This window comes from Misgurnus anguillicaudatus, chromosome 2 (assembly GCF_027580225.2).
Source record: "Misgurnus anguillicaudatus chromosome 2, ASM2758022v2, whole genome shotgun sequence".
Taxonomy (NCBI): Eukaryota; Metazoa; Chordata; class Actinopteri; order Cypriniformes; family Cobitidae; genus Misgurnus; species Misgurnus anguillicaudatus.
Window position 1 is genome coordinate 49,540,103 of NC_073338.2, and position 18,814 is coordinate 49,558,916.

An 18,814-nucleotide genomic window follows, 5' to 3' on the forward strand; every position below is an offset into this window, starting at 1 on the left:
TCTGTGACATAGCACGAAGATGACACATGTTGCGGGCTTAAGAAGGGTATGCTGGTCTAGCGCAAAGACAAGATGTCCGCGGTCTGGGAGTTTTTCATTGTGAAATTAATATGAATATTTATCGGCCTATATCGGTTATCGCCCCCCAAATATAAAGAGTTATCGGCATCGGCCAAAATTTCCATATCGGTGCATCCCTATGCAATATTGTAAGAAAAATATCCAGATGTTAAAGGGGACATTTCACAGGACCTTTTTAAGATGTAAAATAAGTCTTTGGTGTCCCCAGAGAACATATGTAAAGTTTTAGATCAAAATATTGTATAGATAATTTATTATAACATGTTAAAATTGCCACTTTGTAGGTGTAAGCAAAAATGTGCCGTTTTGGGGTGTGTCCTTTAAAATTCAAATGAGCTGATCTCTGCACCGTGGTTGGCACTGACATTTAGGTTGGCGGTATTACCCCCTTCTGACATCACAAGGGGAGCCGAATTTCAATTACCTATTTTTTCACAAGTTTGCAGAGAACGGACTACCAAAACTAAGTTACTGGGTTATTGTCTTTTTTCACATTTTCTAGGTTGATAGAAGCACTGAGGACACAATTATAGCACTTAAACATGGAAAAAGTCAGATTTTCATGATATGTCCCCTTTAAACTTTATAAACTTTAATAACTAGCTCCTGGTAACAACGCCATCTTGGACTCACGCGATTCACGAGAGTCACTGCGCACCTATGGCAACGAACACTTACTATGGTAAAGCTCTGGCGCTTGAGTCGAAGATGACCCATAAGTGCAAGCTAGTAAAGTTTATAAAGTTTGAAATCTGGATTTTTTTTAACCCATTGGAGCCATGTGGATTAAAAAGGATGAATGCACTTATTTAGGGTTTAAAATCATCAGAAGTTGTTCCTGATCCCGGTTTTCTATCATTATAAATCTAATAAAAACATTTACTACAATAACTCCAAATGTGTTTGTCTGAGGGATGATGAACATTGGTATCTTGGATTGCTTGAGGGTGAGTAGATTGTGGTGTAATTTTGATATTTGGCTGAAGTATTCCTTTAAGTTTAACCCTTAGTGGTTTGGAAACATGTTGTAAAAATGTAGCCCACTCTTTTCTTTCCGATAATTTCTGCAGAATTACTGCAAAAAGCTACCAGCTAATAAAACATGATGTCAATTATATGGTTCATTTCCATTTTAGTTCAGTAGTACTCTAGACATAAACATAAAACAGGCGGAAAATCTGGTTTGTCAATACATCCGAATTTTAAAATCAATCTTCTTAATGGAAATGAAACTGACATAATTTTACCACGCTGTCAAATGTAAACGAATGAATCTTGGCATGTGGAAAATTCTCAGTGGATAGGACTTCAATCTGTTTTAGATCTGTTTTTAGAAATTTAGGGCATCTAGCCAACAGAACCCTAAGTGATTAAACCGTGTCTAAGCTTGCTAATGGGATACAGAACGTGATCGCTTGCTTCAACCAGACAGATTGGTTATACAAATAAAATTGTGACAAGCTTTCATATTTTCTTTTGAAGAACAAAAAGCGCTGAAAATAACGTAAAAAATCAAATAGTAGGTTACAAAACAAAGTTTTTTTCACTTTTAAAAATATCCAAAAAATACGACACAGGGTTCAGTGACTTTATATCTGTCTGGTAGACTTGACTGTGTATAGTTGTGTGTAAAGATAAGTTGATTGTTTTGCGGCAGTATTAAATGAATGCGAGTGTGTGCGCGCGTGTGTGTGTATGTGCGTGTTTGTTTCCCATGTCAGCTTTTCACGGTCTGTGACGTCCGGCTTTGTCAATGTTGGATTTTTCACACCAACAGCAGAAATGTCGATGCAATGCATCTGTATTGTGGATAAACGGTATTTATTGCAAAATGCTTTTCATTCATATTTAGATATATTTCAGTTCTGAGGGAGTCAAAAACTTATTTATTATTTCACACTTGTGCCAAATGGAATTTCTAAAGTCTGAATAAACATACCCAGCTTAAAACAAAAAACTTGCTTATTTGTCTTTCTTGACTTTCTAAATTTTCTTTCCTGTTTACGCTCAAGCACCAGATGTGACGAGTGTAGATTTACAAAGCTGCAATCTCAGGACACAAACAGAAGAGTTCAGTTCTGATGGGACAAACTTGGGTGATCTATCTAGTATACAAAGTTTTGGGATTTAAGCTTTTGGTATGATGCTAGTTTCTGGGGTGATTTGACAGTAAAAAAAATCAATTAAGATGCACCTGTGCTCTGAAAACTTTATTAGAATTAGGAAATGCTATTGAACAACATGCAACTATAAAAATATCCTTGTTGCTTTACAGCACTAAAATTTAAAGGTCCACTGTGTAGATTTTTATCTTCAACTAGTGATGAGAATGGGAATTGCAACCAACGGTTTAGTCCACAGCTCTGAAGCTACGTTAGCCGGCACAGGACAAACACAACATTATCTGAGACATCTTAGTGACAAAACTCGCTCTAAAAAATAGTTTGTCACTAAGGAGACCGACCGGTGGTGTATATAGATAAAACCAGCTCATTCTAAAGTATTGAAAACATAACAGTTTATTTTGTAAGGATAATATAGTTATGTACTGTATATTATATTGCATTTCTATCAAGAGACCTTCTAAAAGTTACACAATGCACCTTTAACCTCTCGACGTGCACTAATTCGTGGGCGGGATGACGTCAGGTTTTTTTACGCTGCTAACAAAATCTATATAGCCTACTATCTACAAACATTAATAATATTAACATTACTACACATTGTTTAAAAGATCTACGGCTTTAGCATCAGTGTATGGTCTCTGTTTTGAGATACAGATGCTCTAGCATCATAAATGTAGTATTTTGTGGCAGAAACCCAGATGACAACATGCTAAATATAAACGGGACTTCTAACCTGGTGTTGATATAATGATCGCGAGTCAAATCCAGTCTGTTTCAGATGTGTGAATAACCCACGAAAACCGTCTAATAGAATAAATCCAATGACCAATTTTGTCCACAAATGCGTATAATCCGTGAAATATAGATATAAAGTCTGTTGTTTACATCAGATTTCGCATGAACGTCTTGTAATAGAATATAATATACAATCTGAGGACTATTTACGTCGTAACACTGTATATGAGATCACACTTTGGTTCCGCTAAACACATAAACCCGCGTTCAAACTTTGTTTTAAAAAGTAGGCAGGAGTATAATACATAATCCAAACAGCGCTGTCAAAAATCGTGACGTCATTTGACACGCTCGTTCCTCCAATGACTTCATGGAAAAAATAATAATGATAGACAGAACGTGGAGCCAATAGGCTTTATGCCCAGCTGCACTACTTTCTGAACTTCAGCCAGCTCCTTGTTTCCTGTCTGCCATTATTGGACAAACTGATTAATCCAGGTGTGCCTGACCTCAGTAGCCACAACAACAATAATCAGACACACCTGGATTAATCAGTTTGTCCAATAATGGCAGACAGGAAACAAGGAGCTGGCTGAAGTTCAGGATGTAGTGCTGCTGGGCATAAAGCCTATTAGATAACGAATCCAACAATCTTTGTGTGACGTTTTATTTCCTGGTGTGGAAACTGCATTTTATATGCTAACATAAGGATACATAATAATAATAAATACGAACGTGTATGCATGTAAACAAAAGACTTTTATTTGGGGGCTGATTGGCACTTAGAAAAGGCACAATTGGGCCTATTGACCTTTAAACGTGAAACATAACTTTTTTAGACTTGTGGCTTTGGCATCATTGCATTTCTAGGTTTCACACACATATTTTTCATTAAGTTTTTTAGTAATAAAACAGATGTTATGCAAAAATTGTTTTATTCCAAAGAACTTCAGTCTCTCTAACTTTTTTAATTTTTAACTTAAAATAATTTTGAAACCTGGAAAATGAAGCTCAAAGTGTCTTCTCTCTAATGATACCAGTTATGCTTATGCTTTAAATGGTTTAGTAAAAACAACCATTTTAGTGAAAGTAGGTCTTTTCATGGTTTGGGCTAGAGTGGGGGAGCTTTTCAAGAGGTTAAGTCCTAATTTGGCTTTCCTGCATAGGCAGAGGGGGCACCTATCGCCAAACAAGGGAACTGCACTACTTGAGATTAGCGATTGGTTTTTAAAAATGGTTTAAATTAATTAAAACTATTTTAACCTTGAGGTACTCAGTCTACCCACTACAATATTAAGATAAGACTAATAAAATATGAATTATCATATTTCTATTTCCGTAATAGCCCGAAGCAAATCTGGTTTGGGGTGGCAGTGCTCCCCCTGCACCCCCCCAAACTCCGCATATGCTTTCCTGCCATCAGGAAAAGGTTTTTTCACCCCGTTTTATGGCACACCTAAAATAATTGTTTAAGAAATCCCATTAACATTTCAATTGAGTGCACTCAAGGGGTTTCTATTGACTAGTACAATTTCCATATACATCAATCGGGAAGGTTCAAATTTTGGTGTGTCAAGAAAAGTGAAAGACGTTTCATCATGAAGAAAAAACATCACTACAATCAACTCTGCTAAAACGTAATCCAAAGCAGAGGATGGATACAAGAAGATCTCCAAGTCAAATTGAATATCTTTTGAATCAGACATAAATCAGTTATTAAGAAATTGAAAGAGCATGGCGCAGCTGTAAATCTACCAAGAGCAGACTGTCCTCAAAAACTGAGTGACCATGCAAGACCACCAAGAAATCTTCTTGGTGGTCTCTTCGTTCAGAAGACCAACAAAACTGAGGGAGATATGGGCAGGGGTGTGTAGCAATCATTTCAGTAGTGAGTAAGATCAAGTTTTTCTAACCAAGCAATTTAATTGAAAAGAGAATTAATTAAAAAATAAAAATTTCTATTTCTCCTCACCTTTGAGTGCTCCTTATAACTCCTACATCTGGTCTCAACTCAATGCCATGTTCCACTTACGTGTCCTGATGATACAGAAGAAAAACACAACTGTGAACTTTATGTATTAATTCAATTATATTCTGCTCAATCCTATTTACAATACAAATGTGCATGATTTACATTATATAAAAACATCTCACTTCTGACAACACGCTGACTACATTTCACAGCAAGCTGTATCATGTGTATAACTTTGTATGTGACAAATAAACAAATTTAATTGAATTTATGAGGTCACCCACAACAAAAAGCACTCACTATAAATAGTGATTAATATTCCTATGACTGTAGTGTAAACGCTTTAAAGTCATTAATATTCATGCTATTAAACATTAGTATTAACAGGCTTGACAAGTTAGCATACACATCTGAGAAACTATTTGACACGTAAACAGCTGAGCAAAGCATTTTAGTGCAGGGAATAGATCTCAAAAGCACGCTTCTTATCTGACCCTTTGCGACATATGGCAAAATGCTGTTTTGGTGTAAATGCTTCAGATAACAGTGTTTGCCAAATGCGTGAATGATGTAAACAACAGCATTTTAATGTGAATGTTTCCATGTGAAATAAATGAGGGTAAAATTTAAACACAGAAAAAACTGAAGAAAAACCTGCAAACCACCTGTGACTGAATTTGTATTCCAGCAGGACAATAAGCAGCAGTATAAAGCCAATGCTATACAGGAATGTCTTAAACAACAATGTCAAAATCAAAGTCCAGATCCCATAGGGATTTTATAGGTGGTCTTGGCTGTTGGTCTCTTGGAAATTTGCTATTCACTCACAAAATTCAATGCAATCTAACACAGAGTTAAAATGTGGCATATAAAGGTGGCCAGATGTAGAAAGCTGATACAGAGCTATGCACACAGACTCAAAGCATTATTCACTGCCAAAGGTATCTATTAAATATCGACTTGACTTATGCAAGTGGTTATTTTGTGTTTAATAACGTTTTACTTTAGATAAAAGAACACGTTTCTGTTGATAAAAAAATATATAGTTTTCTGGTCTTAAAAGTCCAAATTAAAAACTCTATAGCTTAGTGTTGTAGTAAAACATAAGGTAAGTAGTTGTTTTATTACCAACACATGTATGGATTTTACCGTTACAAAATTAACAGAGCAAACTTCAAGCTCAGCAATAATTCAGGTCAGTAGTTCAGTCTTTTACTTTTCCTGCCAACATTTTATTTTTAGCAACATTTTATATGCTTCATGTAACAATTTAAATATGAAGTAATCATTAGACAAACAATACACTAAAAATAATTTAAATATTTATGTTTTATGTATGTTTTCATGTCTCAAAAAACAGAAGGGAGGGTGGTACAGTATTAAGAACAAAAAATATAGATGGATAAAAATGGGAATAAAAATAAATTACTTTAACAATAATTAAAACCCCTTTACTGTCACCAAAACAAAAATAATGCAATAAAGTATTATATACATTTTATTTAAAAAAAAAATCAATAAAGTATAATATAAATTTGATAATTTTATCACACTTTTATGGAAGGTATTTGGACTGTTTTAAATTAATTAATTAAATGATAAAATAAAAAATACAATCGCAAAATATGTCCCAAATTTGAAAATTAAATGATAAAATAAAAATTTAAACATTAAATTAAATTATTTCATTTTCATTTTCAAAGTGATGAAGCATCATTCTGGCCAAATTGAAAAATAAAATTAAATTAAAGATTTGACATTTCATTTTCCATACACTTTTAGTGGTTTACCAACAAATGCCACTACTGCAGGTGTCATTGGTTTGCAGCATACTCGTCACAAATAATAAATTACTGTCATTGCTTTATTATTACTACAAAAAGGTTTCTTACAGCTTTCAATTATATATAGTTTGTTAAGATTATTTTAGGTTTAAAGTAGAAAATTCATGTTATAATCATCAGAGGTATTCATGCCAATCAGATTAGCTGGCCAATCAGGGACAGCACTTTCCAAATCTATGAGTTTTGTACATAAATCAGTGCGCTTCAGGAAGACAGAAAAATCTGGAGCTACAAAAACATACGGTATATGGAAAATAATGTGTTTTTGAACCATAAACAATGCAAACACATTGTATTAATTACCAAATACACAAAATAACATGAAATAGATGCACTTTAACAAAATATATTTTTAAAGGAAAACACCACCGTTTTTCAATATTTTACTATGTTCTTACCTCAGCTTAGACAAATTTAATACATACTTATCTTTTTTCAATGTGTGCGCTTTTAATCTTTGTACAGCGCCTTGTGAATGTAGGGTGACCATATGTCCCATTCTTCCAGGACGGGGCCAGGATTTCAGGTTCGTTTTCCGGAAGTCGTATTATTCCACCGCATACGTCATAGAGGATTATTATTATTATTATTATTACAGAAAAACAACCATTACATTTTAAGGTAAGAATTTAACTATGATTGTATGTCTTATGTTTTTAACTGAATGGCGTATGCGGACAACAAATACGACTTCCGGAAGACGCATTGAAATCCTGTCCAGGACGCGTCCGGGAAAAATGGCACGTATGGTCACCCTAGTGAATGTTTTAGCATTTAGCCTAGCCCCATTAATTCCTATAGCTCCAAACATGGATGAATTTATAAGCCACCAAACACTTCCATGTTTTTCATATTAAATGACTGTTACATGAGTAGTTACACAAGTAAGCTTGGTTTTCCTTTAAGTAGTTCAGCAAATCTTTTTCTAAACTCTAAAGTCAATTGTATCTCTAAATGTTCTTGTAAACATTGAAAAATGGTCTGTAATGATGACCATATGACCAATGTCATGCATTTAAAACATTTAACTGTTATTGATATTATAGATATGTTAACAAAATCAACAAGTTGGCTCTGTAAACTGCACTTTATGCAAGCACTTTGGATAAAAGTGTCTGCTTAAATAAATACATGTAAATGAGTATTTAGATATTAAAAGTATTTCTTCTCTCTCTAATATATTATCAATGTCTTTGTAAAATGACTACTTTGAATTTAAAGTTTGTCAAGTGTCACCTAGCTTTTTTTCTCACTAGATAAGATGCAAAAAAATATATTTCTTCTCAGAAACCAAACTTCAAGTGCCTCATGGTCTTGGTTATTCACAAGCCCAACAAACTGTCTAAATGATTTGTTTGCCTAAACTGGATCAAAAGACGTCCAGTTTTAATGTCCTCTATACTGGCTCAGTATGATGGACGATTTGAGCATCCCTGCCAGTAGTCGACAAGTAAAACTGTCAATGGATGTGATCAGAGTGATTTTAATGCTTGGATGGTCCACAAATGATGCTGCATAAGGTTCTTAAAGGGTTCCTTACAGCGATGCCAACTATTTTTGGTTCCCCAAGGAACCACTCAGTCAAGGTTCCATTTCATTTATGCATTTTTATAATCTAAAGAAACACTAAAGGTGGAATCATTTAGCCAAAACTGGTTCTTCTATAACATCAGGAATCATCTTTAAGACTGCTAGCTTGATGAGGATATCTGTAAGCACTGCACGGTTTACTATTGTGACCCACATTATCTAAAGCACCAATTCAGTGGTAAAAACACAGAGCCATTAAATGATTGACATGAAACCAGCTTTAAAATGAAGCTGTCACTGAATAGCTGAGGCGGTCCAATGTTAAGATGTTTCTCTTGAAGATTTCTATGATCTTGGTGAGGAATGCCTCAACAGATCTCTTTGTCAGGTTCCAAGCTGTCGCTCATGACGGCATATGACTCTAGATCTCAATCAGACCACACAACGGAGGGGAACACTGTGATCAGTGTGCAGATTAGATCTGATATTATTGAGCATCTGTGGAGCTTTAAGCAAGATCTGCAGCACCACAGTCTCCTTATCAGACAGCGAAAGCAAAACTTTACATGAACTATTGTCAGGACACACTTGAACCTTTATCGGCCCCCCTTTAGTTGTTCAGCATGTAAAACAGGTGACCTGAATTTGTTTGTCTTCTTCAGACTTCAAACTTGCTATTTTAATATGTCCCAAACTGATGCATGCCTGGTCTGTGACCAACAGCTTTAATAAAATCCTGTGTGCTTTGAAAAGCTTACTTTGGAATGCATCTCTAGGGCTAACGTTTCAAGTATGCTTTGTGTGTTATATCTGCTAGTGCTAACAGTAGACATATACTGACAAAAACCAAACCCCACTGTTATGGATTGCAGGCCATAATAGTATAAAATCAAATGACCTAAAAATAAAATAAACATTTTGTTCTGCCATTTTTGATTTACAATTTGACACTGATGCATCTGTAACTCATAATTATGGTTGTTTAAACTAAATAAGGGTGACTATTTGCTGATCATATTTAAAATGGGCATAAATTAGCTTTGGACAGAAGGTTTGAGTTATTTGTATAAATATTGTTTGTGATTATAAATACAGAATGGAGCGCTGTTATGACAAAGTGGGCGTTTACTGTATATTTCACAGAAGTCTTTCTGGAAAATTATTATTGTTGACATAAGTAGTCCTTTGATCCCCCTTTTAAAGCCATGACATATGGCTGGTTGAAATGTTTCAGTGTTGGCATACACCTCATGTGTGGTGTATAAACAATGCATTTCCCTAAAATCCAATTTTAGAAATATACAAAATCAACTATTTCAAGGGGGGTTTGTTCATTCACTGATTTTCCATGGCAAATTTTCCATGGCTGACATGCGCATGGAATTGGCCATATACAAGCATTGCCATTGGTGGTAAACATTTACCCTACTGTATTGTGAGGCGACTCTCAGATTTGGGCCATTTCGTTCTGGGGGCGTCATTCAGACCATGACTGTACCGGTGCATATCTCTGTTGTGCACATGAATGGAATCTGTTGACTCTACGTGAGAGTAAAGTGACCTCTAACATACTTTGTGAAATCCGGTTTTGTTTAAAGCCGCCGAGACACAGTAAACAAATTAGAATAAACTATTTGTCTAAAGAGCCCCAAGATTCAAATCTTCCTAAAAGTGTTACTAATTGGAAAGACTGATGTGAGTTTCCACATTCATCACAGGTAAAATCAGTTCAACTGCTTCCCCTGAGACGGCATTTGCACTCTTAAACTGTAAAATTGGTAAGTCAAAACAAAAGTATGGTAAACACAAACACCCAAAAAACATGTTTAGTCTTAACTAAAGTGCAAGTTTAGTTTTCCTGTCATTCATAAAACACCACTGGGTAAATCTCAAGACAACCGTGCAAAAAGAAACAAATACTTAATAATAAGAATAATTATTTTCATAACAATATCATGAACAAAACATTTTTTCTTTATTGTCAATGCTGGGTTAATTTCAAACCTGTGTCGGGTCAAACAGGGACAAGCCCAGCTGTTTAAATTAACCAAAAAAAATTTATTTGACCCAACAATGGGCTAAAACAACCCAGCATTTTGGTTTAAAACAAACCAGCATAAGTTAAATTACAGCATGAATGCTGGGGTGAAAATAACCCAGCATTTTTAAAAGGCTTCTTGTTAAATATGTCTTGTGTTTAAAGGTACCCCAAATATGAAGACTTGAATGCTTACTCTATATTTGCCTTCAAGTAATACAATGTAAAAACATTAAATACTGTCATTACTTTTAAAAAAATACAACATTTAATAATCATTTTAAAGGGGACATTTTACGAGACTTTTTTAAGATGTCAAAAAAATCTTTGATGTCTCCAGAGTACATATGTGAAGTTTTAGCTCAAAATACCCCACAGATAATTTGTTATAGCATGTTAAAATTGTCACTTCAGGGCTCCAGACTGCCACCAAATGAATTTTACATCCAGTCGCACATGTGCGACCAGTAAATTTGACCTTTTTTTGTGATGTGACACTGAATCTCAAAACAGCACATTGTACTTTCTGCATCTATTATTAACGTGTTTATTAGTAATAAAGTGGAAATTAGTAGAAATGTGAATATTTGGTTAGGATGTTGATTTACGGTGTGTGCCCCTAAATTTTCTGGTTGCGCCCCTAAAATTTGCAGTTGGGGGCCACTGCGCTCCTAGTGAAAAAAGTTATGAAGCCCTGCACTTTATAGGTGTGAGCAAAAATGTGTCGTTTTATATATATATATATATATTAATATTGTGGTATTATTAACAAATGACTTATCTGTGAGCTTCATTATTTGTCTAAAAATTTGTGTGTGCTCATAATCTTTAATCAAAAATGCAAATCCCCCCTCCTCAAAATGATCTCTCTTCACTTCCGGTCATAAGTATGGCTGGTGGGCGGGGTCCGGGAGAAGATCGCAGCGATTAGCAATTAGCAACACGACCCAACTTCAAACGATCCAATCAGATCTCGATGGACAAATTCAAATCCAGCCCTGCCTTATTTCATCTCAAAAGCCGTTTCATTCGGATATACGTCACCACGGGGAAAATAAGGCAATCGCTACTTCCGTTTCATGGAGACTTTAACATCCAAATGAGCTGATCTCTGCACTAAATGGCAGTGCCAGGGTTGAATAGTGCAGATTAAGGGGCAGCATTATTATAAGAAGATCCCCTTCTGACATCACAAAGGGGAGCCAAATTTCAATGACCTTTTTTCAATCAATCATTGCAATTCATGCTTGCATTAAATGGTTTACCAAAACTAAGTTACTGGGTTGATCTTTCTCAAATTTTCTAGGTTGATAGAAGCACTGGGGACCCAATTATAGCACTTACACATGTAAAAAGTCAGATTTCTTGATATGTCCCCTTTAAAGGCTTGTTCACCACTTTTAGCTCACTGTAGCGTTAATAGAACGGGTTATATTGCAACCATTGATGTCATATATAGTGATAAAAACAAAATGACAACCTCTGATCAAAAACAGATTTTTTTCATGCTTATTAAAACTATGACATTTGTACTGCTTTTATTTTCACATTCATATTGCCAATCCCAGTGTTTATATATTAAATCATACATGTGTTTATAACCGGGGTACCTTTTAAATATAACTTCTCATTTAAATTTTTCTTTTGATTTTGTGGTAAAAACATGTCGTGCCCTGCATTCCAGTTTGCATACTATTTACCCCAAATAGTATTTGAAATTGCAATTATTAGGCCTATGTCTTAATTCGTAGTGTGCTAAAAGTAAAGTAGCCGGATCATGGATTAATCCCAGCGAAAATTCATGCAGATCCATACACCAAAACTCATTGTGCAGGGGTAAAGTTATAGCTACACAAAATTAATTAATTGAATAAGTAAAGCTTCACTGTTCATAAATTAAATTTCAGTATGTAGTATATAAGAAATATAATTAATTATAAGAAGAGAAATGATGAATAAAAAAGTCGAAATGCACGAGCTGAGTTTTGATGTGTGTGTGAGAGATTGATCATAATGTGTTGTCTAGGCAACAACGGTTACTTCCGTTACGCGTTTGCGCTGTCCCAGTACTTGCAAACTTTTTTGCTACATAGGTTCCCAAAAACAAAATAGTTCGTGCTTGTACAGAAACAAAATGTTAATATCAACTAGTCCACATATTTCTCTTTTTACCTGTATTGAAACGTCGTTGTTCTGCGTTGAAAACAATTCTCTGTGTAAACAAGTATGAGCATTTTACACATCGCAGGAAGATTCGTCAGGCGATGACTGACAGACGTGAGAGCCAATCAGACAAAGAGTTGAGTTGCGAGAGGCGGAAGAACCAGCAGGTGTACCTGGGATACAAACACAAAAGACCCTCAGCTTGCCACTGGAGATCACAGCAACTAGGTAACTTTACCTCATCTTAAATCTCTTTGAATTCATATATATAAGTAATTGAATAAATATAATATGTATATACTTAGCAAGCTAAATATTATGTAATATTATATACTGATAGATTGATTTCTTCATTTATTGTCCTTTCGGATTTTTTTGTGTTATTATTTTATTGTTATTTATTTCTTGTCTTTTTAAAAAAGTTTTAATGAAGGCTTGTTATCCAATATAACATGTCTTTTATCACATAATATAAAGATCACATAACGTTAGCGTCTGTTTTATTTTATTTGCGGCGTATGTTTGCAGTTTCCACGGCTACACTTTTTTCCTTAATGTTTCCAAGGCAACATAACTGGATACATAAAACACTTCCTTGTTTGCTGATGTCACGTCATGACGACCATAAACGTTTTGGCGACCACCTCATTCCTCATGCCTAAAAGAGTTTTAAGACAAAAATATATTTGCTCATATATTTAATTTATATAATCTACATCCATTAATTTGCAGATAGCTGAATTGGGATCCACAGAGCCTCAACTAAGGTGATAATGGGTACAGATGCGTTGCAGGACCTGAGACAGCAGTGTCTTATTAGGGGTGCATCAGGAATCAAGGGACTTGGAAGGTACTGCTGCATGTGTGAAATATTTTCGTCTGTACATCTGCGATTAACTACATTCTGTGATGAGAACAAACTGAAATAGTTTACTGTATTCAAACTTGTAAAGTTGTTGGTTTGATCCCAGTCTGACATTCTGAATCTGATCTTAAGAGGTCCAGATCACTTTTCACTCGATAAAACAAAAAAATGAAAACACTTACATTCTTCTGCAACTTAAAGTGCATTCAACATGTACAATTTTATCATGTGTTTCCCTGGGATCGAACCTTTGTTACCAATAATATTGTTTCTTTGGAAGCATCTAATAAGGTGCTTACTATATCTTTGCTGAAACCAATGAACCAATGGTTATGAGGGTTATAAACAGAGATGTTTTTCTTAATATCATTCCATTTCATACTGCCACTAGAAAAATATAACTGGGCAAAAATGTATTTGAAGCTTAAGAGTGAAATTTGAGAATATAAACTCAAATCCCGTCTCTGTATTCTTTCCAGAACGTTTAGAATTATGGATGATGATGGAAGTAAATCTCTGGACTTCCAGGAGTTTCAGAAAGGACTGGAAAACTATGGCGTGTCTGTTGGGAAGGAAAAAGCCCAGCAGATATTTGCCATGATGGACAAGGATGGTAGCGGTTCCATCAACTTTGATGAATTTCTTGAAAAATTAAGGGTAAAAGCATGCATCACTGTTTGGAGGATGCGAAAGTTCATCTAAGTTTGCTAAAAAGTAACAGATGAAATTATGATCATGTTAATTACCATTTTTTTTCATAACAGTATTGCAACTTTTTTTGCATGCCCATGCTTCAGGAGTTGTCATGAATCATGAGTTAACTTTTTAATACTCTAATCAATATGGGCATGATAGACAAATATAGATGCTTTATGCGAATGTACATTTATTATTAGTGAAAGTCAGCAAAAATAATTTTGAAAAAAATCCAGTTAAAGATTTGTAAGATTTGGCACGCAAAGTTAAAAACAATACCAATATATGTTAAGCTTTTTTCTTTCTTTTATTGTTTTATTGACATTTACATTGTTTTAAGATCTACTGTAATGCTAAGATTTAATATAGCGTTATGTTACACATCAGATATTTTCCGCAACCGTTACCCAAACATTTACTTAAGACATAACAGATTATATCTGCGAGAATTCTTGTCAAAACAGATATTTTTAAAACATTAATTCTGTCTATGTGTGCATATATCGGGGCCTGTGTGCATGTTTTCAAATCAGGTTGCTCTTAATAACTCTTTTAAAGGGGTCATAGCGTAGGTAGGTAGCAAGGCAAATTACAATAACACTGCTAAAAATTCATTTTAGATCTTTCAGTTAATTTAATGTGAAGTTACGGGGTCCACGACCTTCAAGTCCAAAAAAAGTGCGTCCATCCTTCACAAAATAAATCCAAATGGCTCCAGGATGATAAGGTCTTCTGAGTGTAATCCGCGCGGTGTTGTTGTAGAAATATCCATATTTAAAACTTTATTTAATGTGTTATTAACTCTTTTCCCACCAGCATTTTAAAAAAGTTGTCAGTCATTGCCAGCATTTTCTCTGATTTTCACAGAAGTTTACTGCCTTCCAGAAAATGTTCTTCTTTAAATATATAAACATATGAGTAGGCAAAAGAGTAAGCAAAAGATAATTGCATTTTTGTAAAGGACTTTTGTTAACGGTCAGATTCAGAACGAAGATCAAAACATACACAGATTTTTTGCTGTTTTTGAATCAGTTGATGCTTCAGTGTTTTATAAGTTAGGTAAGAGCGCCACCTGGTGGATAATAGCGTAGCTATACACTGTTAGACTTGACTGTAATTTCTACAGTTACTTACCACAAAATGCCCAGTAAAATACCATCATTTTATTTTCCAGTTCATTACTGTAATATGCATTGCATTATGGGTATTAACATTTAATTTACAGTGATTTACTGTATGTTTTGAATTTGCGGTAGACTGCTGTAAACAACAGCAGTAAAACAGTGTTATAAAAGCATATAAAATGGAAAAATGAAATTAAAATACATTTTATTTGTTATGCTTTTAGCAGTGAAGCAATGTGAATTGTTTTTTAGCAGTGTAAATAATTTATTGAGAATTGTAGATAAAAACAAGAAGGGGATTATGGATAAATGCTTGACCGTCAGATTTGAATTTGACCTCAAGATTTCAAAGCACTAGTGATGCCAAGATTTCGCTTCTCGGAGTGTCGGGAGAGTGACATAAGAGGTTACTTGGGGAGTGTGGCGAGTAACTTTTATCAAGTGACTCTTTGGCACTGTGGTAGTGTTACAGACCTACAACCCGGGTTTGATTCCCCTTCAAGGCAATATATTTTTTAAAACTAGGTTACAGTAAGGGTATTATACTGTAAAATGGAACTGCGGTAAGGGCATCATACTGTAAAAACATGTACAGTTTTGGTACTGTAATGGGGCCAGTAAGTTACCGCATATATACAATAAAAAGTCTAACAGTGTAGATTGCCGTAAAAACTCGTCATTGGCACGGAAGCGCTTTCTCTTAATTGACGAGATAACTCGTCAATGGCGGGGAAAGAGTTAATGCGTTAAATTTGACAGCACTAAAAAACACATTGCATGTCACAATGCTGAGCTTGTAAAGATCCAGAACCCTATCAATCATAGTGTATAATGCACATTGACTGTTACAAAACCATTTATGTGCTCCAGCACCCATGGTCAGGACAAACTTTAATAGCCACTGAATTGAAAATCTAAAGTTAAGGGTTAAATTAAGAAACGTATTATGTACCCAACCAATTAAAGTTAAAGCACTAAGATCCGCCTACTCTGAAGAACATTTTTTCTGCTAATTGCCCTCCTACTTTTCTGATTCAATGCTTTAGCCACCCATGTCGAACGCTCGGAAGCAGGTGATCAACCAGGCTTTTCAGAAGTTGGACAAGACGGGAGATGGAGTTGTGACCATAGAAGATCTACAGGGTGTTTACAACAGCAAACATCACCCGAAATACAAGAGCGGCGAATGGACAGAGGAACAAGTTTTCCGCTCTTTCCTAGACAGCTTTGATTCACCGTATGAGAAGGATGGCAAGGTACCTTCTAGTTTCTAATGCATTTCCACTCACGAGAATCCTAGAATTAAAACAATGTATTCTGCTATTATAATTTTAAGACTTCAACAGTATTTGTAAATGATATTGCAACTCATCAGTCTCTGTTGAAATGTGCTACTCGTACAGAAATGAACAAGGACCTTCTTAAATATACATTTCAGTCTTGTTGCCGAGATAAACTCTCAAGTTTTTTTTATATTTAGGTATATCCTTCAGCATCTATATGAGTCAGATGTGCTAACACCTCGTTTCTTTATGTGCCAGGTCACGCTTGAGGAGTTTATAAACTACTACAGCGGAGTCAGCGCCTCTATTGACAGTGATGAGTATTTCATCACCATGATGAAAAATGCATGGAAACTCTAGTCACGCCTCAGGAGGCCTTCCATTCAGATCTGTCCTGAAACGTTGACATCAGTGTTTCTCAATCTGGCTCCTCGGGATATTTTAAGCATCTCACTGATCTGACACAGGCAGATTAGTGATGCATTAAATCAGGTATGTATACTAATGTGCAGTGCTGGGGAGCCACATTGGAAAAACACTGAAAATAATCAAATAGTTCATGTTTGCACGTCATCTTAAACTCAAAATACAGTGCATTAGATTCGCCATTAAAATACTAAATAGTAAAATGGTGCTTATGCTAAAATAATTACTTGTACAAATGATTGTGTCTGTTATCAATAAACCTTTGATTTCTACATCTTGCTTTAATGCGTGGCACATTGTTTGTTTGTTTGTTTCCTGAAGACCATCAATGCTGAAATGCATGCAAAGCCCTCAGAGCTCTCACAAGAACATCTGAATTTCATCAACCGTGGCGTTTATACCACGGTAAAACAATTTCCTCCCAGTCAATTCAATTGTAAATTACAAGTACGACACGCAAGTGACTGGATGACACTCGTCAAAATCTGGGTTGGAAAGATGTCAGCATCAAAAGATGTTTATTGATTTCTCGGACAAACAGCGTTCAAACAGTTGTTAAATCACACCAGCTGTGCAGAGGAGGAAAACATTTTAATTTTGTGCGTTGATTAAATCGATGCAATTTATCTCCTATGGGAAGACTTATTTAAACACTGTTTGTGTAGCGCCATCTGGTGAACACTCACAAAACTACACCACTATAGCAAAGTGATAGTCAATCATATTTAGTTACTGAACATTTGATGCTGATATATAGGTGTTATGTAAAAGGATGTTTTAGCTTTGCTACGATGTAAAAAAACAGCTACTGTGTACATCATCATGTGGCACCCACTAAGTGCGTTTTAACTATTAGGGATAAAAGTACATTTTACACACAAGGTTTTGATTTTTGGTTGAAATATGACCCATATATGTTGGCAGAGATTCGCTCAATAATCAACATTCATGGGTCAATGACATGACATGCAGATTTTTGTGTTCTGGGGCATTATTTACTGTAAAAATGATCAATGAAATGCAGTACTTTATTCTATATAAACTATTTAGTATTAATACATTTTCAGTATTTTTAAATAATAAATATTCAGTTGGAGGGGAAATATCCGTACAAATTAACAGACAACTATTAAAAATGGTGTTTAAATTATAAAAAAATGTGGGTTTTATGTTCAAAACATTTCACAAATAGAAGCGGCTGTTGGAAGGTTGGGATAATTGCAAAACGTTTGTCCAACAATTTGGATGTTTTCAAATGTCAGGGTGGTACAACCGCTATCATGGGCCTTTTATTAAAAAGTTAACAAATGTTAACAGTAGACATGATATCACATCATCCAGAGGACCCCTAAATTATCCTTATGGCTGAATGAAAATATTTTAGATTTCTCTGAAGCACTGGAAAATAGCTACTTTAATGTAATGGGTGGTACACTTTTTGTGTCAGGTGGTACAACCAGTGTAAAACTAGGAGAATTATATTTGATCAAAAACTTAATTCTAATTAAAAATTACATTTATTAACTTTGTATCAGAGACAAACATTTATACAAGCATCCAAGCAGAAGCCTTTTTAATATAAATTAGTTGCAAAAGTCAGATGGAGCAACCAGGAAGTAAAAGCAGGGTTTGCACACCTTCAAATTCAAGGACCTTTCAAGGACTTTCCAGGTACCCTCAAAATCAAAGACTAAATGTGGGGACACATTTCAAGTGAGAGCAAGGATACATTGAGGTACCTTTTAAGATACATTGTTACTGTTCCCTTTTAAGGGAACTCGCGCTGCGTCACTGCAGTGACACTTTGGGGACACCTCCAGGGGTAAGTGCGTCTGAATGTGTATATCAAATTCAACCAATGATGAGGCTTAACGACAGAGACAGGGTGACGCGGGAGCCAGGAAGTATATCGCTATCTGAAATATTGCCAA

General features: G+C 35.1%; 1 protein-coding gene and 1 long non-coding RNA gene across 3 annotated transcripts in view; one reads left to right on the forward strand and one right to left on the reverse strand.

Moving 5' to 3' along the window:
• LOC129443177 (uncharacterized) overlaps positions 1 to 12,657 on the reverse strand; it is a 73,176-nt gene extending 60,519 nt beyond the window's left edge. For both annotated transcript variants that reach the window (XR_012359182.1, XR_012359181.1), the window contains exons 1-2: positions 12,499 to 12,657; positions 4,915 to 4,979 (exon numbers count right to left, since the gene is read on the reverse strand). This is a non-coding gene — a long non-coding RNA (uncharacterized lncRNA). The remainder of the gene's footprint in view (positions 1 to 4,914; positions 4,980 to 12,498) is intronic.
• A 440-nt stretch (positions 12,658 to 13,097) lies between these two features.
• Positions 13,098 to 17,168, forward strand: LOC141351041 (calcyphosin-like protein). The gene is made up of 4 exons (XM_073857119.1): positions 13,098 to 13,339; positions 13,834 to 14,011; positions 16,221 to 16,430; positions 16,716 to 17,168. Exons 1-4 carry the CDS (start codon positions 13,263 to 13,265, stop codon positions 16,815 to 16,817), a joined length of 567 nt encoding a protein of 188 aa, XP_073713220.1. The 5' UTR covers positions 13,098 to 13,262; the 3' UTR covers positions 16,818 to 17,168.
• The last annotated feature ends 1,646 nt before the right edge of the window (positions 17,169 to 18,814 follow it).

Coding starts and splice junctions, on each gene's coding strand:
- LOC141351041 (XM_073857119.1), top strand. CDS start 13,263: ATGGGTACAGATGCGTTGCAGGACCTGAGACAGCAGTGTCTTATTAGG. Junction 13,340..13,833: donor GGAATCAAGGGACTTGGAAG/GTACTGCTGCAT, acceptor TATTCTTTCCAG/AACGTTTAGAATTATGGATG. Junction 16,431..16,715: donor CGTATGAGAAGGATGGCAAG/GTACCTTCTAGT, acceptor TTTATGTGCCAG/GTCACGCTTGAGGAGTTTAT.